The sequence below is a fragment of the Erpetoichthys calabaricus genome, chromosome 18 (genome assembly GCF_900747795.2).
Source record: "Erpetoichthys calabaricus chromosome 18, fErpCal1.3, whole genome shotgun sequence".
In the NCBI taxonomy this organism is placed as follows: domain Eukaryota; kingdom Metazoa; phylum Chordata; class Cladistia; order Polypteriformes; family Polypteridae; genus Erpetoichthys; species Erpetoichthys calabaricus.
The window spans coordinates 4,620,682-4,648,227 of record NC_041411.2 but is presented as its reverse complement, the minus strand read 5'-3'; the positions used below and the strand labels follow the sequence as shown (position 1 = coordinate 4,648,227).

Below are 27,546 nucleotides of genomic sequence, written 5' to 3'. Positions count from 1 at the left end.
TAGATAGATAGATAGATAGATAGATAGATAGATAGATAGATAGATAGATAGATAGATAGATAGATAGATGCTTTATTAATCCCCAAGGGGAAATTCACATACTCCAGCAGCATACTGATACAAAAACAATATTAATTAAAGATTAATAAAAACACAGTGTAAGTTAAAAAGTGCAAGGTGGAGAGTGCCAGGCAGGTATAACAGACACTAACTTTGTATAATGTTAACGTTTACCCCCCCCGGTGGAATTGAAGAGTCACATAGTGTGGTGGAGGAACGATCTCCTCAGTCTGTCAGTGGAGCAGGACGGTGACAGCAGTCTGTCGCTGAAGCTGCTCCTCTGTCTGGAGATGATCCTGTTTAGTGGATGCAGTGGATTCTCCATTATTGACAGGAGTCTGCTCAGCGCCCGTCACTCTGCCATGGATGTCAAACTGTCCAGCTCCGTGCCTACAATAGAGTCTGCCTTCCTCACCAGTTTGTCCAGGCGTGAGGCGTCTTTCTTCTTTATGCTGCTTCCCCAGCACAACACTGCGTAGAAGAGGGCGCTCACCACAACCGTCTGATAGAACATCTGCAGCATCTTATTGCAGATGTTGAAGGATGCCAGCCTTCTAAGGAAGTATAGTCGGCTCTGTCCTCTCTTACACAGAGCATCAGTATTGGCAGTCCAGTCCAATTTATCATCCAGCTGCACTCCCAGGTATTTTAGGTCTGCACCCTAAATGGCTCTTATGTCACCAATACAGTAAAATATGCGTGAGGAGGACTCCAGGTAAGCAAGGGTCTCACACACTCATCTCTTCATTTTCTGAACGCTGGCCAAAAACCAAACCCCCCAAATTCCTCCAGGACTATGAGACAGCAGTACTAAATCTTGTAGCCTGCCATTCAGAGTCCATGGTGAGAGATTATTGCTTTATTATAGTTTACAATATATATATTTTTTGATTTACCAGCTCTCTCCTTTTCACACAAAATTAAGGTCTTACCCAATTTCTGTTCCATTTTGCAGGTGCCAGTCGACCCCCTCCAAATACTCACCTTGGGGATGGTGCAGCCCCTGCGAAATCTGCGGAGCTTCCTGGAGCACCGGCCTCCATTCGTCATCTTTTTGGTTTGCCTGTTGTCCTTGGCGGGCTGCTTCTTCAGCTTCAGCTTCTATGTCCAGACACATGAAGTTCAGAATCCTGATGTCAACCAGGTAAAGTCCCAGAATCGCAATGTGGAGGACTGCCAATCCCGCCCCCGCCGCCGGTGTGTAGTTGGGGAAATAAGTGGATTATCACTTGTGTGGCCACACAGGGGCACCGCTGAGCCCCAAAAGCAAAACACAACAACACACCACACGTCACTGGAGTAAAATCAAAGGCACCTCTTCAAAGACCACTTGCACCAGCAGAATGGATTCACGCACTTCTGCAAGAAGCCAAACAATTCTTCCTCCTCTCTACCTCCATTGAGTGTTGCCCGCTGCCTCCCAACTCCGACTCCTTGATGTGAATCAGCAGACCTGGGAATGCTTCTGGTGGGACACCATGTCTTCGAAGGAAGCGCTTTAGGGCCATGCAGAAAGTAGGGAGGTCCTCCCTCTGTGACATCACCCTCTGTCGGTACGCAGGGATGACGATGGGACAGCATCTTCGTGTCCCAGCTGGGTTGCCATATGAGGATCCACTGCCACCTGGTGTATGAGGGAATGGAACGGCTCCCGACCCTCGGCTTCCATTAGTATCATACCGGCCGGGTACAAAGCTATTTTTCTGTCCCGCCGGTCAATTTGTCTGTGTAGTTTAAATTATTCTCCTTCCCAGCCGGGATGCTCGTTCTCCTCCTGCACTTGTTAGCCACACTAAAGCAGTAAATCCAGATTGTAAGGTGTTCTGTCTGGTCGAGCTCGCTATTACTCTACTTTCCCCTTTTGTATTCTTGAATATGTAGCCTTAGTCAGACTGCCTCAAATCCCACAGACTTCCCACTGTTTATAAGGGACCAGCTGTGTAAAAAGCCTGGGCTCCTAGAAACTATTGAAAAAAATCAATTGAAATGCAGAGTCGATGTTTTTCGTTTTGCCGACGTGATCGCCCTCCTAGTCTATCAGCGGCTAAGCGAGTTTCCCTCTCGTTTGTCTTTCCTCGGCGGTTTCACTTTGACGACAGACTCGCTTTCTTTGAGCTTCATGCTGTAGCCTCGCACTTCCGGGCCGGACAGACAGACACACAGACTTCCATGTGTAGATGTTGATATACAGTGGAACCTCGGGTCACGACCGTTATTCGTTCCAAAACTCTGGTCGCAACCCAAAGTAATTTCCCCCATAGGATTGTATGTAAATACAATGAATCCATTCCTGGACCGTACGAGCTGTATGTAAACATATATTTTTTTAAAGATTTTTAAGCACAAAAATAGTTAATTATACCATAGAATGCACAGCATAATAATAAACTAAATGTTTACTTACTTCTTCTGCTTGGGCTCTCTCGCTCTCTCTCTCTCTCTCTCACTCGCTCGCTCTGTCTCTCTCGCTCGCTCGCTCTCTCTGTCTCTCTCTCTGTCTCTCTCGCTTGCTCTGTCTCTCTCACTCGCTCTCTCTCTCTCACTTGCTCTCTCTGTCTCTCTCACTCGCTCTGTCTGTCTCGCTCTCTCGCTCTGTCTCTCTTGCTCGCTCTCTCTCTCTCTCACTCACTCTCTCTGTCTCTCTTGCTCGCTCTCTCTCTCTCACTCTGTCTCTCTCGCTTGCTCGCTCTGTCTGTCTCGCTCTCTCTCTCACTCTGTCTCTCTCGCTCTCTTGTTCGCTCTCTCTCTCTCTCACTCTCTCTCTCACTCGCTCGCGCTCTCAGTCTCTCTCTCTCACTCGCTCTCTCTGTCTCTCTTCCTCGCTCACTATGTCTCTCTCACTCTCTTGCTTACTCTGACTCTCTCGCTCTCTCGCTCACTCTGTCTCGCTCGCTCACTGTCTCTCTCACTCTCTCTCTCTCTCACTCGCTCTCTCTGTCTCTCTCGCTCTCTCGTTTGCTCTCTCTCTGTCTCTCTCGCTCGCTCTCTTGCTCGTTCGCTATGTCTCTCTCGCTCTCTTGCTCGCTCTCTCTCTCTCTCACTCACTCTCTCTGTCTCTCTCGCTCGCTCTCTCTCTCTCACTCTGTCTCTCTCGCTTGCTCGCTCTGTCTCTCTCGCTCTCTCTCTCACTCTGTCTCTCTCTGTCTCTCTCGCTCTCTCTCTCACTCTGTCTCTCTCGCTCTCTTGTTCGCTCTCTCTCTCTCACTCTCTCTCTCACTCGCTCGCGCTCTCAGTCTCTCTCTCTCTCACTCGCTCTCTCTGTCTCTCTCACTCGCTCTCTTGCTCGCTCACTATGTCTCTCTCACTCTCTCGCTCTCTCTGTCTCTCTCGCTCTCTCTCTCACTCTGTCTCTCTCTGTCTCTCTCGCTCTCTCTCTCACTCTGTCTCTCTCGCTCTCTTGTTCGCTCTCTCTCTCTCACTCTCTCTCTCACTCGCTCGCGCTCTCAGTCTCTCTCTCTCTCACTCGCTCTCTCTGTCTCTCTCTCTCGCTCTCTCTCTCTCGCTCACTATGTCTCTCTCACTCTCTCGCTCTCTCTGTCTCTCTCGCTCTCTCTCTCACTCTGTCTCTCTCTGTCTCTCTCGCTCTCTCTCTCACTCTGTCTCTCTCGCTCTCTTGTTCGCTCTCTCTCTCTCACTCTCTCTCTCACTCGCTCGCGCTCTCAGTCTCTCTCTCTCTCTCACTTGCTCTCTCTGTCTCTCTCACTCGCTCTCTTGCTCGCTCACTATGTCTCTCTCACTCTCTCGCTCTCTCTGTCTCTCTCGCTCGCTCTCTTGCTCGTTCGCTATGTCTCTCTCATTCGCTCTCTCTCTGTCTCTCTCACTCGCTCTGTCTCCCTCGCTCGCTCGAACGCTATGTCTTTCTTTGTCTCTCGCTCGCTCGCTCGCTCTCTCTCTCTCGCTCCCTCTCTCCCTCTCTCTCTCTCTCTCTCTCTCACTCTCACTCGCTCACTCGCTCTGTCTCTCTCTCTCTCACTCTCTTGCTCTCTCTCACTCGCGTTCTTGTGCTCTCATTTGCTTGCTCACACAGGGAGAGACTGAACACGTGCAGAAATCATCAGCGCGTACAAACCGGAAGGGAAACTGTCTTGTTCGTCACCCGAGTGTGGTCGTGAACAGATGAAAAAGTTTGGCGAACTTTTTGGTCGTAACCCGATTTGTATGTGGTCCGAGACGTTCGTGACCCGAGGTTCCACTGTATAAGACAAGCTGTGTAAGCCCGTGTGCTGTAAAAAGCCAAGGCTTATAGAAACCATGGATTCTGGCACTTCAATCAATCAATCGCATCGGTTTTGTATTAGTGGCTTCTCGTTGGTTTTGTTTTGCTGACATGCTCACCCCCCTTGTCTATCAGAGGCTAAGGGACTTTTTCTCACCTCGGAGGTTTCGTTTTGCCGATGTGCTCGCCTCACTTGTGTATTAGCGGCGATGGGGTTTCACTTTGGCGATAGAGTCGCTTTCTTTGAGCTTCATGCTGTACCCTCGCACTTTCGGGCCGGACACACACACTTCCACACACCCTTATACAGCTTTATCGTAAGAGCATCCCTTATCTACAATGGAGTGTTCGATCAGAAGAAAATATGAAGATGGTGTTTGGTCTTGGTAGAGTAAATACAGTAGGTAGTTGGCCTCCATGTGGGGGTTGATTGAAGGAGTCCTGCAGAGAATCACTGGCCAAACTGGTTTTAGGCACTTCCACTGACCCTGATGTAAAATTACAAAGAATCGTGGGCTTGGAGTTCTTAATCTTCAAACCATTGCTGTTGTTATCAATGATATAATGTTAATGTCACATTGCTTTATCTAAGTTACAAATAAAGACATACAAAATATTTATTGTCACGCACGTGCGAGCAGGAGGAGTTTGTGTGGACCAAGTGAGGGTGATTCCACACCAGGCCAGGGGGTGGTGGGGTGCGCTAAACCTGCTTCTGTTGTCTCTACAGACCAGACACGGGAAACCCTGTCTGACTCATCTCTGAAGACGTCACTTCCGGCTGTGACGACAGAAGAAGATCACTTCCGGTTCCCACTTGTCACTTCCGGCTCTGGTGCCTAGGATGACGTCACTTCCGGTCCCGGTGCCTAAGATGGCGTCACTTCCATCTGTGACGTCAGAAGAAGATCACTTTCGGTTCCCACTTGTCACTTCCAGCTCTGGTGCCTAAGATGACGTCACTTCCAGCTGTGAAGTCAGAAGAAGGTCACTTTCGGTTCCCACTTGTCACTTCCGGTCCCAGTGCCTAAGATGGCGTCACTTCCAGCTGTGACGTCAGAAGAAGGTCACTTCCGGTCTTGGCATTTAAAGCCGCCATTTTTACAACCTGATTTCAGTTTGCTTTTGGACTCCATCACAGACACTTCTGCGCTATTTCAAAAGCCCATGCAGCCAGAGACAATACACGGATGACCGCCCCAAACCTTTATGAGTGTGTCAAGTCGGATCTTTTCACATTTATCAACTTTTTAGATACAAAATTTCACACCACAACATAAGGTCACAAGTTTCAGGTCAGGTGTAAAAGTGAATTGACTGTACTTTGGGTTTTTACTAAACGCCGCTGTCTCCCTTTCAGGATTGGAATCAGCTATTGAGTGCCCTCTCCCAGCTCTGGTTTTGTGTCCCGGCCAACAGAACTGACGAGTTGATGTCTCCTCAAGAAATGAAGAAAACCCACGGGGCGTCTCCTCTAATTGGGAAGCACGCCTCTGACCGAGAAGCCAGCAGCGCTGCGGGGTCTTCCCGCACTCTGAGGAACTTCTCTTTTGTCGTATCTGTACATTCGGAGAGACCTTCGGAGGAGCTGAAGCCATTTAATATCTGGACCACTGTGCAGGGGCAGAAGCTGGGCTTTAAAGGTGAGCAGCTACACTGCACGTAGACACGTCACAAGTAACTAATCATTTTTCTTTTCTTTTTTAATCAATTGTTTATTATGCAAAAGCAAATATGAGGATTTTCTTCAATGTAAAAATGAGGTCACAGAAATGGCCGTGTCATTTGCCGGTTAGGACTGACCGACACGGGAACAACCGCATTCCATCCATCCATCCATTATCCAACCTGCTATATCCTAACTACAGGGTCACGGTGGTCTGCTGGAGCCAATCCCAGCCAACACAGGGCACTAGGCAGGAAACAAATCCTGGGCAGGGTGCCAGCCCACCGCAGACAACCGCAGTCCTGTGGCAATAGTCAGATTGGAGCTCTGCACCCTTAATCATGTCGGGTACACATCTTGGTGAACTCATTTCAGTTTCCTTCCTCCTCCTCACTAAATGCCGCACTGTTCAGGTCACTTTAACTCTTTAAGGGCTGAATAGTTTTTTTCCTGAAAGCACACAAAGCAACTGTCACACACATAAATCAACATAAAAAAATCTGTTGCTGCGTGCTGTGGCTGCCAGTTCACCGTCACCTGTGGCTCGAACCGCTCATGGGCAGCACGACTGCTGCCTGCCAGGCTATGTTGTCATGGCAGGGGTTTTCGGCAGTGTGACGCAATCTGGTTTGTACCTCTCGTCATTGTAAGTGGGCGCGTCAACTACACGAACATGTTCAGCGCCACGATCAGCTGATGCCGGCACCTCACTTTTCGTTTTCAGTCTCGATCTCCAGATCACTTGCGTCACCGACAAGTCAGAGTCCGACTCAGCGATCCGTCATCCATGGAGTATTTTGCCTTGTGCGTTCTCTTCGAGTTCTTGCCCGATGTCGATGCCTAATTTTGCCGTTGTTTGCTCTTCACTACTCATGCAAGTGACAAACTGATAAAGCTAACTTTCTTTTTGAGTCAAACTGAAACGTTAACCGTGGGTTTTGTCAGAGTCAAAGTGAACTTTATTGTCATCTCAACCATATACAAGTATACAGACAGACGAAATTGTGAAGCTAAGGGTCCACAGTGTAACAACATGACGTGCAATAAATAAACTAAAAATAGAATTAAAATTTTAAATTTTAAAATTTTAAAATTAAAACACAAACAAGACAAGACATTGTGCAAAGATAGGACAAAGAAGTAGCAGCAATATTGATGTGTAAGATATGTAATATAATAAATAGTAAATAATTTCTGTATTATCCATCCATCCATCCATTTTCCAACCCGCTGAATCCGAACACTGGGTCACAGGGGTCTGCCGGAGCCAATCCCAGCCAACACAGGGCACAAGGCAGGAACCAATCCCGGGCAGGGTGCCAACCCACCGCAGGACACACACAAACACACCCACACACCAAGCACACACTAGGGCCAATTTAGAATCACCAATCCACCTAACCAGCATGTCTTTGGACTGTGGGAGGAAACCCACGCAGACACGGGGAGAACATGCAAACTCCATGCAGGGAGGACCCGGGAAGCAAACCCAGGTCTCCTAACTGCGAGGCAGCAGCGCTACCCACTGCACCACCGTGCCGCCCTTTCTGTATTATATATACTGTATCTATTATCAGTGTATACTAATAGTTGTTTAAGACGTGTAAACAATGACAGGTCAGAATGTTTCACAGCAGAAGGATATCAAGAGTGTCAAATCCTTAAAGGTCACTACAAGATTTTCAGTTCTTCTCTACCTGCACGCTCATCTTCACAGGACAGTGGCTCACATGTATAAACGTTCTGTTTTTCGAGGTGGTTGAGGCCATGTGGAAGGTCGCAGGGGGCAGCCTTGTGTTAAGGAGTCTGACAGCTTGGGGGTAAAAACTCTCCTGCAGCCTGGCAGATCTGGCTCTGATGCTGCAGTATCTTCTCTTGGATGGCAGAAGTGTGAAAAGTCCGTGTGAGGGGTGTAAGGGGGTCCTGCACAATGCTGCAGACCTTGCAGACACTGCGTTTGTAAAATATGTTCTGTAGTGAAGGGAGAGGCACCCCAATAATGTTCTCTGCTGTCTTCACTATCCTTGGTGGTCGGATATGTTGCAGTTGCCATACCTGACAGTGATACAGCTGGTCAGAACACTCTCAATGGTGCCTCTGTAGAACATGGTGAGGATGGAAGGGGGAAGACTTGTCGCTTCAGTCGCCTCAGGAAGTGTAGTCTCTGCTGGGCTTTCTTGATTAGTGATGAGGTGTTATGTGTCCAGTTATGTGCACACCGAGGAACTTGGTACTCCTAACACTCTCCACATCTAAACCGTTGATGCTGAGTGGGATATGATTTTCTGAAGTCCACGATTATCTCTTTTGTCTTGTCGACATTGAGAGATAGATTGTTGTCTTCACACCATGTGGACAGCCGTTCCACCTCATCTCTGTATGCTGTTTCATTATCCCTGCTTATCAGTTCCAGCACCATCGTATCATCCACAAACTTGATGATGTGGTTGGTGTTGTGCGTGGCTGTGCAGTCGTGAGTCAGCAGGGTGAACAGCAGTGGACTAAGCACACAGCCCTGCGGTGCTCCAGTGCTCAGTGTGATGATGCTGGAAGTGTTGTAGCCCATCTGAACTGACTGGGGCCTCTCTGTCAAGAAGTCCAGGATCCAATTACAGAGGGTGGAGTTCAGGCCCAACCTGCTCAGTTTTATAACCAGCTTATGAGGGATGATTGTGTTGAAGGCAGAGCTAAAGTCTATGAATAGCATCCTGACATGTGTGTCTTTTTTATCCAGATGTGTCTGGGAGAGGTGAAGGGCAGAGCTTATGGCATCCTCAGTTGACCTGTTTGAGCGGTATGCAAACTGAAGAGGGTCAAGGGAGGCAGGGAGATTAGTCTTTATGTGTGACATGACTAACCTTTCGAAGCACTTCATTCTGATTGACGTGAGTGCAACTGGTCATTAGTCATTCAGGCATGTCACTGATGACTTCTTCAGCACTGGTATGATGGCGGTCGACTTGAAGCATGCCGGGACTGATGACTGGCTCAGAGAAACGTTGAAGATGTCTGCGAGGACACCGTTTACCATTGATTATCGCCCCCAACCCTTCCCGTTGACAACATTCTGCCCTGAAAGAGTTAATGCACTACTACAGATGGTTCAAGAAGAAGAACACCGTAGCTTCACAGAAAAATTAGTCTAAAATGTTGAATATTTTTCCCCCACTATAGTAAGAAAACCTCCCACTGGTTCCATTCCATCTGAACTTGTGTGGTGCTGAGGTGTCACCAGTCGCATGGCTACACTTGGGTCCTAAACTGGGATCCTGAGTTGGTTTGTCATGTGGTGGGTGCGGCGATGTATCAGCGCCTGCTCCTAACCATGGGCATGGACATAGTAAGACGTCAAGCAAGATGACACCTTTTACTGGCTAAAGATTACAATTGGCAAGCTTTTGAGCCCCTTCTTCAGGCAAGATGTACATATTGAGTTAGCCAGTAAAAGGTGTCATCTTGCTTGACGTCTTACTGCATCCGTAATGGCTACCACGGTACGACACCCTAGTACTTTTCCCCCACTTTAAAAAAATACGATATGTATTGGAAACGTGTTGTTGGTGCCTCGAAGGAAGGACCAGGATAAATGAAGGATTCATACCTGGCCAGGAGGCCATAATGAAAGGAGAAGGCGTATGAGGCCACTGGGAGCAGTTCACTCCCCCCATACAAACAGGTGGTAGCGTTCCTCAGGGCTGGGTCACTTTAGGACACCTGCAGGGTGGCACGGGAATGGGTGTCCGGAGACGCAGCCCTCTCGGGGGTACTTTGGGAACCGCCAGAAGGCGCCATAGGGGGAGGATTGCCCTGTTTTGTGAACAATCCATACAACTGAGACAGGAAGCCAGAAGCAGTTTAAAAGGAAGCCCACCACCAGAGTCGGAGGACAGGAGGAGGAAGACCTGGCTTGATGTACTGTGATTGTGCGTGATCTTTAAGAAGGGTGATTTTGTGATGGTGTCGTAGATGAATAAATAATCCTGTTATTTTATAATAGAAGTGTGTTGGGCATTGAGGTGTCTGAGGTTTGGACTCAAGGGGCGCCCTCTGGCGGTTACAATGTAAATTAATTAGTCTGTTTTAGCTATTCGGGCTTAACACGGTAGAGCGGATTGTCACACATCACCCCGAATCCGACTTGGGAATAACCTTATTGAAATAGAATTCTGAAATACGAGTCACGCTTGGGGTTCACGCCATGAAGGATGACATACAGCGTTACTACATTTACTTATTGGTCTGTTTTAGTTATTCAGGCTTAAGACGGTAGAATTCTGAACATGATTCATGCCATGGAGGTTAACGTATAGCTTTACCACATTTACTAATTGGTCTGTTTTAGTTATTCAGACTTCACACAGTAAAGCATATTGTCAAACATCACCCTGTGTCTGACTTGGGAATAACCGTATTTACATAGAATTCCAAACACACAGCTGGGGAGTCCTCTACAGCGCATCTTCAACCTAAACCTGGAACAGGGGAGAGTCCCAAGGCTTTGGAAAACATCTTGTATCACCCCAGTCCCAAAGGTATCACGTCCTAGTGAGCTGAACGACTTCCGGCCTGTCGCTCTGATGTCACATGTGATGAAGACCATGGAGCGGCTGCTGCTTCACCACCTGAGGCCACAGGTACATCACGCCCTCGACCCTCTGCAGTTTGCATACCAGGAGAATGTGGGAGCAGAGGATGCCATCATCTACATGCTACACCAATCACTCTCCCACTTAGACAGAGACAGTGGTGCTGTAAGAATTATGTTTCTGGACTTCTCTAGCGCCTTCAACACCATCCAACCTCTGCTCCTTAGTGACAAGCTGACAGAGATGGGAGTAGATTTATACCTGGTGGCATGGATCGTGGACTATCTTACAGACAGACCACAGTATGTGTGTCTCGGGAACTGCAGGTCTGACATTGTGGTCAGCAACACAGGAGCACTGCAGGGGACTGTACTTTCTCTGGTCCTGTTCAGCCTATATACATTGGACTTCCAATACAACTCGGAGTCCTGCCACGTGCAAAAGTTCGCTGACGACACTGTTATCGTGGGCTGCATCAGGAGTGGGGAGGAGGAGGAGTATAGGAACCTCATCAAGGACTTTGTTAAATGGTGTGACTCAAACCACCTACACCTGAACACCAGCAAAAGCAAGGAGCTGGTGGTGGATTTTAGGAGGACCAGGCCCCTCATGGACCCCGTGATCATCAGAGGTGACTGTGTGCAGGGGTGCAGACCTATAAATACCTGGGAGTGCAGCTGGATGATAAATTGGACTGGACTGATTCTCTATGCAAGAGAGGACAGAGTCGGCTATACTTCCTTAGAAGACTGGCGTCCTTCAACATCTGCAATAAGATGTTCTATCAGATGGTTGTGGCGAGCGCCCTCTTCTACGCGGTGGTGTGCTGGGGAGGCAGCATAAAGAAGAAGAACTCCTCACGCCTGGACAAACTGGTGAGGAAGGCAGGCTCTATTGTAGGCACGGAGCTGGACAGTCTGACATCTGTGGCAGAGCAGACTCCTGTCAATTATGGAGAATCCACTGCATCCACTGAACAGGATCATCTCCAGACAGAGGAGCAGCTTCAGCGACAGACTGCTGTCACTGTCCTGCTCCACTGACGATCTCTGAGGAGATCGTTCCTCCCCCAAACTATGTGACTCTTCAATTTCACCCGGGGGGGGTAAACGTTAACATTATTCAAAATTATTGTATGTTTTTACCTGCATTGTTATCACTCTTTAATTTAATATTGTTTTTTGTATCAGTATGCTGCTGCCGGAGTATGTGAATTTCCCCTTGGGACTAATAAAGTATCTATCTATCTATCTATCTATCTATCTATCTATCTATCTATCTATCTATCTATCTATCTATCTATCTATCTATCTATCTATCTATCTATCTATCACAAGTCACGCCAAGGAGGTTAACATATAGCTTTACCACATTTAATTATTAGTCTGTTTTAATTATTTGGGCTTAACACAGTAAAGCGGATTGTCGCACATCACCCCAAGCCTGACTCAGGAATAACCGTATTTACATAGAATTCTGAGCACAAGTCACAAGGAGGTTAGCATACAGCTTTCCCGCATTTATTAATTGGGTCTGGTTTGGGAACAAACTGGGTACACATAAAAAGTATTGGGGTATTAAGTTAGTGGGGGTCGTTAACCCAAACCAAGAGACACGAAAAATAGCAACAAAATTGGCCCAAGGCAGATAGCCTATGATGGGATTATTATTCACTATTTTAATGCTGGAGATAATTCCAATTACAGTATGTACCACATCATTTAAATGCACTGTGTTTTGTTTGGTTTTTATGTCTTTCAAGTGTCAGATTTCATTTAACTTGTTTCTCCTTCACAGGTTTGGGTGCCACGAACTCTCTGAATCTGACGATTGCATTTCCCTGGTGGCCTGTGCCAGAGAGAGACACCTCAAATGGCAGTGAGGCACATGCGTGTGTCACTGTTACGGCTCCCTCGAGCATCCTGCCCAAAATCAAGTGAGTTGTCCGGGGTGTTGAAGCTGGCACGCCACAGAAAGGTCACGTTGTTGCACATCAAGTGTTCGCAAATGCCGGCAAGCTGAAATTCAAATCAAAGTTGGGATGAATATTTTATTTACAATGGAAAAACTGCAAACGTGCGTATTTAAGGAAAATGCAGAAATTAAAGGAAAGAACAATAGAAAGTTCTCAAGTTGCAAATGCGACAGTGGGCAGAATGTTTAGCACTTGGCACTTGGTGCGAGTGAGTGTTGACACAGGGTTACCTCTCGTATCCCAAAACCCGAGCATGAAAGCGTTTGACAGTGGACCTTGTGATGGATGGTGTACCCCAGCCACAGCTGGCTCCTGCTATGTGCCCACTACTGCTTGGGACAGGATCCACACAACCTCCACCCCCAGAACTGCCATAGGTTTGATGATAAAGAGGTGCAACTTTAAAAAACCTTCAAAAATTGACACCCTACGCTGTTTGGACTCGGTCATTATTGGGTTTATCGTACTCCCCAATGTTATCTGTAATTCTCAAAATTTTTATGGCAGTCTTTTTTAGATTAGAAGATGTTTTAACTATCTCTATCGATATTAACTGAATTATACGGATTCATTACAATGACCAGAGTGATAATCTGTATTGTACAGCTGCCATACCACATAATAATAATAATTAATAATTCTTTACATTTACTGTATATACTCGTGGATAAGTTCTCCCGCGGATAAGTCGGGGCTTGATTTTACTGCATAATTTCTGGTGTTTTTATAATGTCGGTCGTATGAGTCGAATGCTGAAAACTCATGCTATTGGTCCAAGAGATTCTGACATGCTAACGCCCGGTTTACGGAAATTTCGCCCCTCACATTTCACCCCCGGTAATTTTCACCTACCCTCCCCACATCAGAAAACCACTTCTGGCCACTCGCCAGTAAATGAAGATTGTTAAGAGTGGAAAAAATAAGCATGCGACCTGGGAGCAGTTTGTCTTGAGAATCGTACATCAAAAAATTGTTGCATACTACCATCGACAATAATTTCTTGATAATTTTGTGGAATTACTAAGTCTTGAACACTGTTTGAAAAAAGCAGGAGCACCGTTGTGGTTTCGAACATAACGAATGGTTCATTTCAGCGAGTCTTTTCTAGGAAGCAATGGCGTGACATTGGCATGTGCAGTCGCAACAACGGAGGCAACAATTTGTTGTGGTCGTTGCATGTTGCCGGGTTTCATCAACCAATCGCAGTGCTTCCGGTCTTGCAACTTGAGCTCCATGATTCTGCTTAGTTACCACTTTTACAACTGGGCCTTCCAAACTCACTGTCCAAACACTTCCTTTGCAGATGGAACGTTTTTCACAGACCCAGATTCCATGTTGTTGTTTTCTTTAAAAACACGTAAATGTGGTTATCAATTTTCTTTTACCTCTAATTGACGAAATTATTTCTGCCATAGTGAAATTTTATAAAGTTGATTTTAGGTTTAGTCACAATGCAAAAGTAACGGTTTCAGTGAGAAAGTAATTCATGATGCGGTGAGTGGTGACGCAACAGTTTTGATATTGCGCTGTCTGCGAGGTGTTGGTGGTTCTTCAACACGGCCACGCACCACCGATAATCAGGTCGGCAAAAACCATAAACGCATGTCTTGAAACGGCCGTAGTGTTGGCAAAAAAAAAACACGCGTAATCCAGTACAATTGTACAATACGATATCACATAACACGAGTAAATCTGAAATACAATACTCCCCTTTTATGGGGGCGATCACATATAGTATTTTCAGTGGAACACGTTGATCTGTGAGTCGTAGAAGAACACTCCCTGAGGAAACTTATTTTATTTTCAATGTTGGGTGAGGTTTATTAAATTTTTAATCGCAATTATAGATATGTTCATAAATACCGGGGCAAAACATAGTGGTGTTGAAATGTTTGGGGTGAAAATTACCGGGGGCGAAATGTGAGGGGCAACTTATCGGGACGCCACTAACGCCCACCTCAGAGAGTCACCACAGAGCACACGGCCTTTGTTTTCTATGTATTGTGCCCACGTGACCACACGGTAATACCCAAACTTTTCCGAAGCGACGTTTGCACTGTTTTGTGTTTTTTTGTATTTCACTCCGTCATACACCTTTATCGTAAGAGCATCCCTTATCTACGATGGAGCGTACGATCAGAAGAATATGGTTTGAAATTAAAAGTCGTTGAAGTGGCGAAAGAAATCGGTAACTGCGCTGCTGCAACAAAATTTGATGTGTCTGAGAAACTGATGCAACATTAGAGGAGGCAAGAAGATGTAAAAAAAAAAGAAAAATTTAAGTGTCTCATTTTTGAACGGGCGTATAAGTCGAGGTCTGATTTTTTTTGATCGATTTTTCGGGTTTCAAGACCCGACGTATACGCGAGTATGTACGGTATATAATGTTTTAGACACTACTCAGAGCACTGTCCACGTAGGGAGGACCCGGAAAGAGGAGGTCATCCACCTGAAGCTAAGTATGTTCGGGCCCAGCCCAAGTTTCAGGTATACTTGACAAGTCAACCTCCTCCCACAGGAACAGAGCAGTTGGATCTGCTGGTCCGCACCCTCAGAGTCCTGGGTTCAAATCCTGGCTCTAACACTTTCTGTACATCTCTACATAGTCGGCAGCCACCTCACCTGAGCTTCAGAACAGGTCATCCACATATTCAGGCCCGGCCGTTACTTGAATGGGAGAACACCTAGGAAAAGCTTGGGTTTCTGCTGGAGGAGGTGTTGGCGAAGCCAGCAGAGGGCGCTTACCTGGTGGTCTGTGGGGAGATCCCAATACCACCAGTGCAGTGACGGGGACACACAAATGGTGCTGTCCTTTCTGATGAGACGTAAAACCGACTCTCTCTGGTCATTAAAGTTCCCTGGGTGTCCTTTGTAAACAGTAGGGTGCATCCTGATGTCCAGGCTAAACGGCATGGTCATTCTGGCCCCCCTAATCATCCCCTGTCTCTAACTGGCTAATTATCTCTCTCCCCCTTCACCACCTGATAGTTAGTGTGCGGTGAGCATACTGGAGTTAAAATGGCTGCCGTTGCATCATTCAGGTGGGTGCTACACATTAGTGGTGGTTAAAGTGGCCCCCCACTCACGATCATAAAGCACTGTGAATAGTGAGAAAAGTGCTATATAAATTTAAAGAACTGTTACTATTATTACGGTACACTCCGGCATGGGTTTGCTCTTTATGTTAGCTTTACGTATTCATGGGAAGTTGAGCTGTTACGGACAAGTAGCTACGGTGTTGCTCTTTAAGATAAAAGGTTACTTTGGTATTAAACCGACTTGGTCACTAGGTGGTCAAGCCAATGCCCTTCATGTGTGTGTGTATTGTAGGGGGGCAGGGGATGATGCAAGGTGAGATCAACAATAGTTGGGGTGCCAACTGGGCAAAACCCCAATTGAATTTGTTGGCATTACATAAATTAGCTCCTTTTATGAAAAATAAGCCCTCACCAGTGCTGCAAGTAAGTTAAGTGCCTGCATGACCCTCCCTGTGGCTAGTCGGGTCTAACTTGAGACGCCACTTCCTGGGAGCGTCTCCCCTTTATAGCTACCGAGCCAGAAGAGGCGGGGCTTCATTGCCCTCAAGGGGCGGGGAAAACGGAGATGAGACCGTTAGTGACAGCCCCTTGCCCAGGGTCGTACCACATACCTTGGGTCCCTGGGAGTGTCTCCCCTTAATAGCTACCGAGCCAGAAGAGGCGGGGCTTCTTTGGCCTGAAGGGGCGGGGAAAACAGAGACGAGACCGTTAGTGACAGATCCCGCCCCCCACTCTGGGGTGATACCACATACCTTAGGTGGGCCCTGAAGCCACCTTCCTTCAGATGAGACGTAACCCGAGGTCTTGACTCTCTTATGTGTGGCACTGTGGTTTTTTCAATGGTTAGATCTTGTGTTTTTAATTAATTTCATAATAAATATGAAAAAGTTTGCTTTTTAAAAATAATAAAATGCATTTATTGCTCATTCACACTGTTAGCTCCTGCATACACAACTAAAAGTTATCCTCTGCTGCTTTTCAGCTCTCCTCCCAAGTGTCACAACCAACCAACCACTGAACTCAGGTATGTGGTGCCTTCTTCAGAAGATATCGACCAGGCCGATCCTGAACTGGCATGTCATCGGTTCACCCACCACCCCGACCCGGCACTCACAGTCATGCTGTCAAAGGTAAGGCCGTTATTGCTGATGTTGTTTTCAATAACCACGCCGTGCAACGTGCGTCACATTCAGCCATCTGCTGCGGGGGCCTGTGCTCCAGATGGGTAAAAAAAAAAAAAAAAAAAAAAAAAGTCCACACCTATCAACTCCTGAACTGAACTTGATCTAACCAATCAACATCTCACGCCAACCCTGTTGTCCCCATGAATATAAGCCCAGCTAGAGGGGGCTTGGCAGTGCCACCCTTATCACCTCCTCCCTCCAAGCTATCCTATCCTCAGTAGACTGGCTTGTTCAAGCAGACAATGCAGGTTACAAACATAATAAAAATACAAATATTAGCAACACAGGGGGAATGTATTATGTACTAGCTGTCCCCCCGTGGATTTAAAAATCAATAGATGTTGGCACTACATCTGATCGTGTTCAGCTCTGACGACAGGGCATCCCACGCATGGGGTAGAAAAGCACATGGCGGTGATATCTCTGGCAATCAGCAGCTACCCTCTAAAACACACGGAGCTCTGATCTCCCAACTCCTGAGGTCCCACTTCCGCCTCCCCTCGGCCCACAGCCTCTCTTTCAGATTTGTGAGGACAAATCGCTACCACAAGCAAACTGTGATACATAGCGTGATGAATTAGCAAAATCAACTGAAATGTTCAAACAGATTATAGGAAAAAACCCGATCTAAATGCGAGAAGTAGATCGCTCGTGAAAAGCACACAGACAGTCAGACAGACATCCTGCCTTCTGTTGGCCCAGGGGAGAAACACTCTTGAAAATACTTGTTCCCCTGGTTTTTTCCATGGTCAGGGTGTCCCAGCCGTCCGCCACACTACACACAGATAAAGCCTGTCCATTTATCTCTTTATGCCTTTCCATCTATCTGTCTGTCAGTCCATCTATCTAGCCTGGCGATAAATTTCAAGTTCAAGTACTGAACATGGGCATCTAAGAATACCCACTAACACCTTTTTATAATGCCCATCTACCTATCTCTCTATCTGTCTTTCTATCATATAGTGCCTTACATATCTGTCTCTCTATTGATCATACACTGGCTATCTATTATATAGTGCCTTTCAATCTATCTATCTATGTTATGTAGTGCCTTTCATCATCTATCTATCCATCTATTATTATTATATAGTGCCTTTCACATCCATCTATTATTATTATATAGTGCCTTTCACATCCATCTATCTATCTATCTATCTATCTATCTATCTATCTATCTATCTATTATAGTGTCTTTCACATCTATCTATCTATCTATCTATCTATCTATCATAAAGTGCCTTTCACTCTATTATTATACAGTGCCTTTCATATCTATCTATCTATCTTATAATGCATTTCATATCTATTACACAGTGCCTTTCATTCTATCTATATGTCTCTTATAGTGTCTTTCACATCTATCTATCTATCTATCTATCATAAAGTGCCTTTCACTCTATTATTATATAGTGCCTTTCATATCTATCTATCTATCTTATAATTCATTTCATATCTATTACATAGTGTCTTTCATTCTATCTATATGTCTCTTATAGTGTCTTTCACATCTATCTATCTTTATCTATCTATCATAAAGTGCCTTTCACTCTATTATTATATAGTGCCTTTCATATCTATCTATCTATCTATCTTATAATGCATTTCATATCTATTACATAGTGCCTTTCATTCTATCTATATGTCTCTTATAGTGCCTTTCATATCTATCTATCTATCTTACAGTGCCTTTCAGTCCATCTATTATATAGTTTCTTTCAAACTATCTATATATCTGTTATATAGTGCCTTTCACTTCTATCTATATATTACATAGTGCCTTTCATATCCATCTATCTATCTATCTGTTATGTAGTGCCTTTCATCATCTATCTATCCATCTATTATTATTATATAGTGCCTTTCACATCCATCTATCTATCTATTATATAGTGTCTTTCACATCTATCTCTCTATCTATCTATTATATAGTGTCTTTCACATCTATCTATCTATCTAACCTGGTAATAAAGTTCAAGCACTATACACGGACATCCACTAACTAGCACGCTGAAGATGTTCTTTGTTTCATCAGAGAAGTTATCTTACTCTTCACACAACACTCTGCCCAACAGTTCTGTTCAGTGTGTGTGATTATCTGTTTCACTTCAAGAATTCTGCGAGAACATCCTTGAAACGGACAAAGTCATAGTAGCACTAACAATGTGCACAGCTTCTAGTTTGGTGACCAAAGCCTCGACTAGAACTCCCGACCTGTCAATGATGAATTCTCAAATGACGTTCCACTCATCCACATGCAGCGATTTGTATTTACTATGACGTTTTCACCTGTCTGTTTTCTTCTCCTATGGTCTATACAGAAGCCCTGCATTATTTTAATAAACACTATTATGACCAAAGTTGCCACCCACAGAGAGCAATTGTTACCAACAGTAAATAAAGAGCTTTGGTTCAAGTACAACTAAAGCAGAGAAACAGACAAAACCAAAGTCAAATAACCCACCGTGCCCTACCAACCCTGCTTAGATGGGTAACAGGTATGCCGTCTAAAACAGTGCGAGTGACCAGCTGGTCTTCCCGACATCATCTTCTTCTTCTTCATACCTTTCTGCCTTTGCCCCACTGGTGAACTTAACATTCACCTCCTGCTCAGGTTTCATTGCACCCAGACAAGTGGTGAGTGGCCTTTTAAAATCAATTCAGGATTCCCATTTCTTCATAATAAAGGAGTTACCTATCCTGAGGCAGTAGCCACCGAGTCCGTACAGCTTTCCTTTCCGGTACATTCTGTGTTTTAAATGTACACAATCCCACTCTACTGGTCTACAGGGTTCCTTCTCTTTGTCTGTTAAACTGGGGAGTGACACCCTTTTCTTGTGAGAGGTCCCAGGGTGTGACTCGTCATGAGGTGAGCCATCAAGAGATGCTCCTTCAGTACTTAATAAGAGGCCTGGTTCATTTATGACATGCTATCACTTCAAAGTCACTTTTGGACATGGTAGTTCCGAGGGTGGTCACTTTTGTCTTATGTTGTTTCTAGCTTATAATGTTCTACCTTTTTGTTGCAGGATGAAAAGGCCCTTGCAGTACAACATCTGATAGTCGTCAGCACTTTCCTCCTCCTCCTGTGTGCATTTGTTTGCATTTTGGCTTCTTCTTACAGTAAAAAGCACAAGAACCATAGCAACGGAGCAGACTCACAGAAGGTAAAAAGAACGTCGATTGTGAGCAATGATGGCACAAATGTCCGTAGTTACATTTACTGACTCCACTTTAACTGTTGGCATGTTGATGACACACAAAACAAGGTTGCGTTAAATCATTAAGTTACAGAAGCAGCAACAACATCTCTCTCTCTCTCTATATATATATATGTTACGGCCAAAACCCGAAGTTCAGCCAGTTCCCGAATTGGCCGGCCATTTCGCATTTTGGCAGCAAGGTGGCGAGAGCTCCCTGGCCAAAATCTGATGCGCTGATGTAAGACAGTCCGCTCAAGGTGCGAAGATGCTTAAAAACTTTCAGATGAAGATTCCGAAGTGAATTTTCCATTCTGCATGAGAAACTAGTCAAGGCGGGTCTTGTTCAGAAAGCGGACGCCACTTGAGATGGCCTTCCCCTCGCTCAAACACTAACCGTAAGAACAATAAAATAGGTCCCTGATGTTACGTCACTATTGTAGGGCTAAAATGATAACAGAAATGTGAAACCTACTTATATACCTAATCTTATTTATTGTGAAACAACCAAGTGGTGTCCGCTTTCTGAACAAGAGCCGCCAAGGCTACACTCGATGCAATTGCACTACTAAATGCGCAACAAAATTGCTGCTCATGCCTTTTTTCTTCCAACTTTGGCTGATCACCCCGTGCCATTTCGCAGACTGGCTGGCCAAATCCCGAAATCAAGGAAAAGATAGGACATTGGCCATTTCCTGATTTAGCCGGACACTTCCCACTTTCGCTGATTTCAGGCTTTGGCCATAATATATTTGTAGCATTCGTAGTCTGAATCACAATCTGATTGTATGGGTGGTTACCTACCAGGTAACGCTTGTGGCTGGTCTGCAATTCGGCAAACATCTGCCACGGTGCCCTCTTTCAGTTGCGAGAAGCAGATCATGGAATGTTGCATAGTTTACTGTCAAATAAAGCAAAAGAGTATGCGAACACGTGTTTCGCCCTCATTTGGACTCATCAGGCGTACACACTCTACAAATGCAATGAATATAATTACTCCGGACCTACAGACTGTCAAATAAATGAACCACATGCCGTGGGGCAGTGTAAAGGGGCTTTGTCTCTGATGTTGACGTCCGAGGTTCCTCGAGAGGGGAGCAGTAGAGCCTGATGAGCCCAAATGAGGGCGAAACACGTGTTGCGTACTCTTTGCTTTATTTGACAGTAAACTATGCAATATATATATATATATTAAACAAAATGCAACGTCTGTGTGCTTTTCACGAGAGAACTACTTCGCAGATTTAGATCGAGTTTATTTCTATAGTTTGCTTGAACATTCCGGTAGATTTTGCGACTTCTCTCATCACGCTAAGTATCATAGTTCTCTTGCGGTACTGATTTACATGTGCAGATCCAAGAGAAAGGCTGTGGGCCAAGGGGTGGTGGGACCACAGGAGTAGGGAGCCGGGCAGGGCCCTCCTCACTCAATGCTCCAGCCTCTGTTTGAGTCGCTTGACCTCTCGCCACGTGTTGCTTCCTCTTAGCTAGTGATACCTGTTTGTTCAGCATACATTATCATCTAGAGATTGTTAAGGAGTAACGTTTCACATTTTTGAGGGAAAGATCACAGCTACGTGTGTTTTAGAGGGTAGCTGCTGATTGGCAGAGATATCACGGCCATGTGCTTTTTTCCCCACAAGGGGGACACTCTCCCGTCAGAGCTGAACACGATCAGATATGGTGGTGACGTTTGATGTTGGAGCTTACATACCCTCCGCTTCCAATTTTTGACATTTTTGGCAAAGAGATCACAGCTACTTTCTCACCCCCTGATAGCAAAACCAAAACTAATATTGAAAGCTATCAATATAAATTCTTCTCAATTCAAATCATTACATTTTTAAAAATAAAAATTATTTATTTTTAAAGTTTGTCCTGTTTCACTACTATGCAGGCACAGCCACTTGGGACAGCTAGTTTATTTATAAAGGACGTTGTAGCTCAAAGTGACAAGATAACAACGAGAAAGCTACAAGAAAAGAAGAACAATGAAGATGAGGCAATAGCATTACAGAATAAGTAACAAAACAAGGTGATGTCCCCATCACTGCTCTGGCTCACTGGGATCCCCATTCAGACCACAGGCTAAGCACCCCCTGCTGGTCTCACCAACCCAAGCTTTTCTTAGAGAGTCTCCCATCCAAGTTCTGACTGGGCCCAAACCTGCTTAGCTTCAGGTGGTTGACCTTTTCTGAAGAGCACGTATGGCTGCTGGGTATATTATGATGTGTCAGTGATTGGATTAGGGGTGGGAGTCGAGTTGTCAAGTAAACAACCAAGTGACCAAAACCTGCAGTCCAATTGGCGGTCCAGCTGAGCTGCAGAGGTGTGCAGCCTGACCCATCACAAAAAAAGAAGGGGAGGAAGTCACTTCAGGTCTATTGCTGGAGAGACTCGGAGAGGGAATGTTTTCAATATTTATTTCTCAAACAAGCCTTCCACTAATCACACAGACTGCTTTACAGAGCTTGGGGAGCAGTTTTGATGCACGCTTTACAGGCCTGTTTTGTTCTTATTCTCACTCTTTGTTTTTGGAGGTTACGTTCTTATTAGTTTGTATTCATAAATTACACCTCACCCTTCCACTTTTGATTAACTTGTACAACACCTTGCTGCTCAACTTTGAGTCCCACAACCCAAGAAAACCTGCGGTGTGTATTTTCGATTTTCTTTGATTCCTCCTGTCAGTTAGCCATTTTCACAGGTAAGGGTTCCCAAGTTAACTCTCATTTGCTTGGTAATGTCCAGCATCCCATCAAACATCTGCACAGACTGATGGCGCATTATTTTTTTGCCTGGTTATACACTGCTTGGGTCTGTTTAGTGTGAGATACAATTGTCATGTCATTTTCAAACCCACTTAATCCAGAGCAGGGTCATGAGGGGCGCTGGTGCCTATCTCAGCTAGCACAGGGCACAAGGCAGGAACAAACCTGGACAGGGCGCCAGTCCATCGCAGAGAGCTAAAATTGTGTATTATAAAAATAACAATACACCAGAAAGGGGGAAAAAAAGAAACACAAACTTAATTTTAGTGAAAATAAAATACTCTTTTTATTACTATTATAATGTGTTATTTGTTTGTCTGAACAGTACATCTTGCATAAATTCCAGCACAGCAGGTAACTGGAGTTTTGGCACATTAAGCAGCAGCAGACACTCAAGACAACTCCTTCCAAGCCCCGTGTGATCTTTCAGCTCTACAGTTGCCATCTTGGGTTCGCTTTGTTGTTGACGTATTGTTCATTTAGCAATGGAAGAGGCTGAAAAGATTAAAATCTAGAAGCAAAACTACGATAACAAGAATTGCCCCCAAGATGATCAAAGTTTCAGGGTGTACCTTTTACTTTATTTGATAATTCACAGCTGGTGGCTGCTTCCAAAATGACGGGAGTTAATAGCTTTTAAACCACACTATCGATTTTATGGCATCACACCCCCTCAGACAGGTCACATTTGGCCTCTTTTTTTTGTATTAAAGTAAAATATTGGCGACTGCAAGCATTTCTAGTAAAAATCATGTGAAGCACTTAGCAGCCCCCTGCTCACGGGAAGGTCACATATCGGATTGTGTATGGCGGTCTGGACCATTGTTTCCCAACTTTTTAAAGCTTAGTTCCATCTCATTTGTTACCCAAGACACACTGGTGGCAATGGGAAATACAAACTAGCAGGTAGAACTCTTTAGCCATCAGCATGTAGCAGGTGCCAAAATGTTAGAGAGTCAGAAGGGGTTCTGTCTGATCTGCAGATTTGTTTACTCCTTTGACTAATATCAAAAAGCGTTTAGTTAGTTAATTAAGAACTACTTACGTAAAGGTCGGTAATGTCAGCTAATGATTTTCTATCTCTTTTTCAGGAGTCTCTTATCGGATCTTAATTTTATTGTTCTTCCGGGTTCTGGGTTACCCCTGGTGGATGTTCATCTTCTTTTTGAGACACGCTTGAGATGTCACTTGATTTCCTCTGTTTGGCACATCCAAAATAGAAGACCGCTGTTGACTTTTGTGTTGCCATCAATCCCAGTTGAAAGACTAGAAGAATGCTGGATTTTTACCGGTGGGACTGTTTGCTTATGCACTCATGTGATAACACTGCCAATAGAACCGCCAGCTGTTTCGTTGCTATCTGGGGACCTGGGTGACTCTCCTTCAGGGTGCTCTGAGTGAAGGCACTCTGGATACCAAAATCTGACCTCAAGTGTCAGAAACATGACAGAGTTGGCCCAAAGCAACTTCATGTTCTGGGTGTTTTTGTTTGTTTGTTTTAAACTGGGTGATATCTTAAAGGTACTGGTTTCAATGCAGATGAAATATCTTCTCAGTTTGGTTCTTGGTTTTTATTTGCTGGACTTGCTCAGATGTCTCTCTTTGTTGACTCAAAAGTTGAGTTGGTGAAAGTAAAAGAGTAAAGCAATAAATGATGACTACGGGGAAAAATGAAAATAATAAATGATGCAATGTTTTATTATTAAATACATGACCCGTGTGAAATATGGCAAGTATTGGGATACTTAACCAGAATTGTGAAATGCCATCTTTATACCTTTGTTGCGATACACACACATTGTGTATGTTTGTTAGAAATGAAAGCAAGAAATGTGACAATACTAATACTACTACAACATGGCCAATATGAACAATTTCGTTTTAGATGTTCAACTTTTCATATACACTGGATCATTTCAGTAGTAATGTGCTCATCATTGATCCAGAGTCTTTGGAAGAACATATTCCAATAACAATAGCGCAGACCAACAAGAAAATACATTTTAAACCTTTACACAAACCTCACAATGACTGCATGAAATTGGAAGAGAAAACACAACAGCAGAGTCCGGCCAGTGCCAACGGCGTCTCATCATGTTCACTGTACTTGATATTTCTTTACATGAAAACACATTTCCTGTAACCGTTAAATTATATAAATTAGTGTCATATTCTATGTATTACTTTTTAAAAAAAATTATTCTATGTTCCCTTCTTTCTAGATGAGATCCTAGGAATAGAACTCCCACTTTAAACATTGTTTTATTCCCGTCTCTGTATTTAGTACACACGATTGGATGTAGTAATATTGTACCACGATAAATCCAGCCAGGAATAGTCAAATAATTGTACATAAATAGAATTGAGGATGAAGATTTGTGTTTCAGGAGAAACCAGTGGCATCCTAGCTTTACAGTAACAATCTATGGCAATGCCATTTTTAATGGTGTAAAATAACAAGATACAACCTTCATAACAGAGTTAGCACGTACAGTGGGAACACTTCACACCTTTCAGTTTTCACTGCTGTTCATGAACTCAACATTTTCTATTTACAGTAATAATTTTTCATATTGGTTCCTACTATCTAATTCAGTTTACACACTGACGACATGACAGGCGTTATGATTAGCCAGGGTTATTGTTTCAGCAAATCAGTTTAAGTTCTGTTTTTGTAGTCAGATAAAATCTTGACCATAACAAATATGAATAAATTTGAAAATAAAAAGTAAAACTACCAAAGACTTGACACTCTTGTAGTCTACGCACAAAGTCTGTAATAATCAAGTCTGGGCATTTTTCAAACACACCTGCCAACTGTGACCATAAGTAAAATCTAAGAAATATTTTTCCCCATGTAAGTAGTAACAATTTAACTTAACACCAGGTATTTGCATTTAGATACTGGATATACACGTTCTTTTGTAGTGTTCTGCCTGTGCTGTACATCAACTGCTACATTTGTGACATCTTTAAAGCACCCATGTTTTATTTCCTCTAGAGACTATTCCCGGTATTGTTCAAGTACATACAATCAATTCATGGCTTTAAGGACCATCAATTAAAAAAAAAAAAAAAATATCTATTTGCCTGAAAGTAGGCGACACTGGCACAGCTGGATTGTGGAAAATTCTGGAGGACAGCACACCCACTATAAAATACATCAATCATTTTGGGAGTGCGACTGATGTTTTTTTTTTCTTGAAGTCCAGTATTCCTAACAAAAGGTGAGACATGTTGGCTCTGTTGTTGCAATAATGGGAAGACAACATCAACGATGTCGGCATGAAGGCTAGCAGAGCAGTTTCATGAGGAAAGGAAGACAATCACCGTGAATAATTTACACCATCCAGAGAAGTAATACTTCACAGCACTGGGCATTGTGTCGTCTATAATGAGTGTCACCATCAACTGGTCTCAGTCTCGAGCACTACCCACTGTCCTATCATCAGTGGTTACTTCTCTTATCCTATATGGTTTACACCAAAGACACCATCTCCTGCTGAATGTTTGGTTCTGCACTGTATAAATCTTGTCACTCATAGCATGTTATTGGACACTTGAAGCCATTTCCCAACAGGACATGAGGCTACCATCGTCTGAGAACGTCTACGTCATATCCAAATCCTTACCTGGCCAGCTCTTTTCCATTAGCGGTTTCCAATATAACACATATTGAAAATGTGATGTTAAACACTCTGTACTTTAATGTTTGCTTGTATCAACAGCTGCATAATGCTTGGTTTAGCATGTCACAGAATGTCCAGATTTTGTACCCACAGCAGCTAATTTGGCAGAATATCAGCTTTGTCCCCCATCTGTGATTGTGTGCAGTTTGTGTAACATTTCTTCCCACACGCAAAAAAGTATTTTAGATTGTTTGATGTTGACTTTTTATGAGCATGTTATGGGATGATGTTCTGTCCCCAGCTAAAGCATGCCTTGAGTTCGGTCCTTCCAACTATATGATTGAATTAAGCAGGTTCGGAAAATGGAGTGTTGTCTGTTCCATCTCTCATACTATGCTAAACATTTCCTATTAATTTCTCATTTGTTGATTTTTTTTTTTTTATTCACCATTGCTTAGTTTAGTAATTCGTGTAAGAGGTGTTTCTGTACTTAACTCCACATTCTCAATGGAGTTTTCTGCATTGGTTTCCAGAAAATTCTTTACCATAGCATAAAGTATGATGCTAATAAATTGAATACAACTGTAATATGTCTGTTGGCTGTAGATGAAAGCAATTGCTCTGTGAGATGTCTTTATAAACTTATTTCTTACGCAAATGTTAACACTGACAACACTATTGGTTCTGAAAGCAAACCTTGATTAGACTAAGGTATTTTAATTTAATTTTAATAAAATTCGGTACTGAAGTTACTGTACTTTAAAACTATTGTCATCCACACTCGGGTATCCTACAGTTTATTATCTAAAGATAATCCAAGGTCAAGATTTGTCAAGGTATACTTGTTCTCGTTACTTACTGTTTATGTCAATAACAGACCAATTAAATTTAGGAAGTAAAAACATATTTTCTTTTGTTCCTATTGTACCCAAGCGTGTATGTTACACTACCTCTGCTTTCATACATTTTAAAAATCAAATTTCACAAATATTTGAGATTAGCAACCTCAAAATAGCATAAACACACCTGCCTACAGCCTCATGTTTTCTTTCTTTTTAATGGTATGTATTTATTTGCTTATTTATCTACCTATTTATTTACATAATTTCTCTAAAAATCCAGATATCCCTCTCTAGCTCTTGACACTCAACATGCACATTACGAATTGACTTTTTTGTGTGAAAAGGAGTAAACTTTCCCCTTCGTATTCCATTAGTAGGTGAA

At 43.9% G+C, this 27,546-nt stretch overlaps 1 protein-coding gene across 1 annotated transcript in view; it reads left to right on the top strand.

Annotated features, from left to right (window-relative positions):
* Nucleotides 1-26,787, top strand: part of zgc:158398 (uncharacterized protein LOC568894 homolog) — a 33,227-nt gene extending 6,440 nt beyond the window's left edge. Inside the window, exons 2-7 of the mRNA XM_028824637.2 lie at nt 1,016-1,204; nt 5,637-5,919; nt 12,326-12,464; nt 16,524-16,671; nt 19,752-19,889; nt 23,785-26,787. Coding sequence (XP_028680470.2) covers nt 1,016-1,204; nt 5,637-5,919; nt 12,326-12,464; nt 16,524-16,671; nt 19,752-19,889; nt 23,785-23,805 — 918 coding nt within the window. The 3' untranslated portion in view covers nt 23,806-26,787. The remainder of the gene's footprint in view (nt 1-1,015; nt 1,205-5,636; nt 5,920-12,325; nt 12,465-16,523; nt 16,672-19,751; nt 19,890-23,784) is intronic.
* Nucleotides 26,788-27,546: the final 759 nt, after the last annotated feature.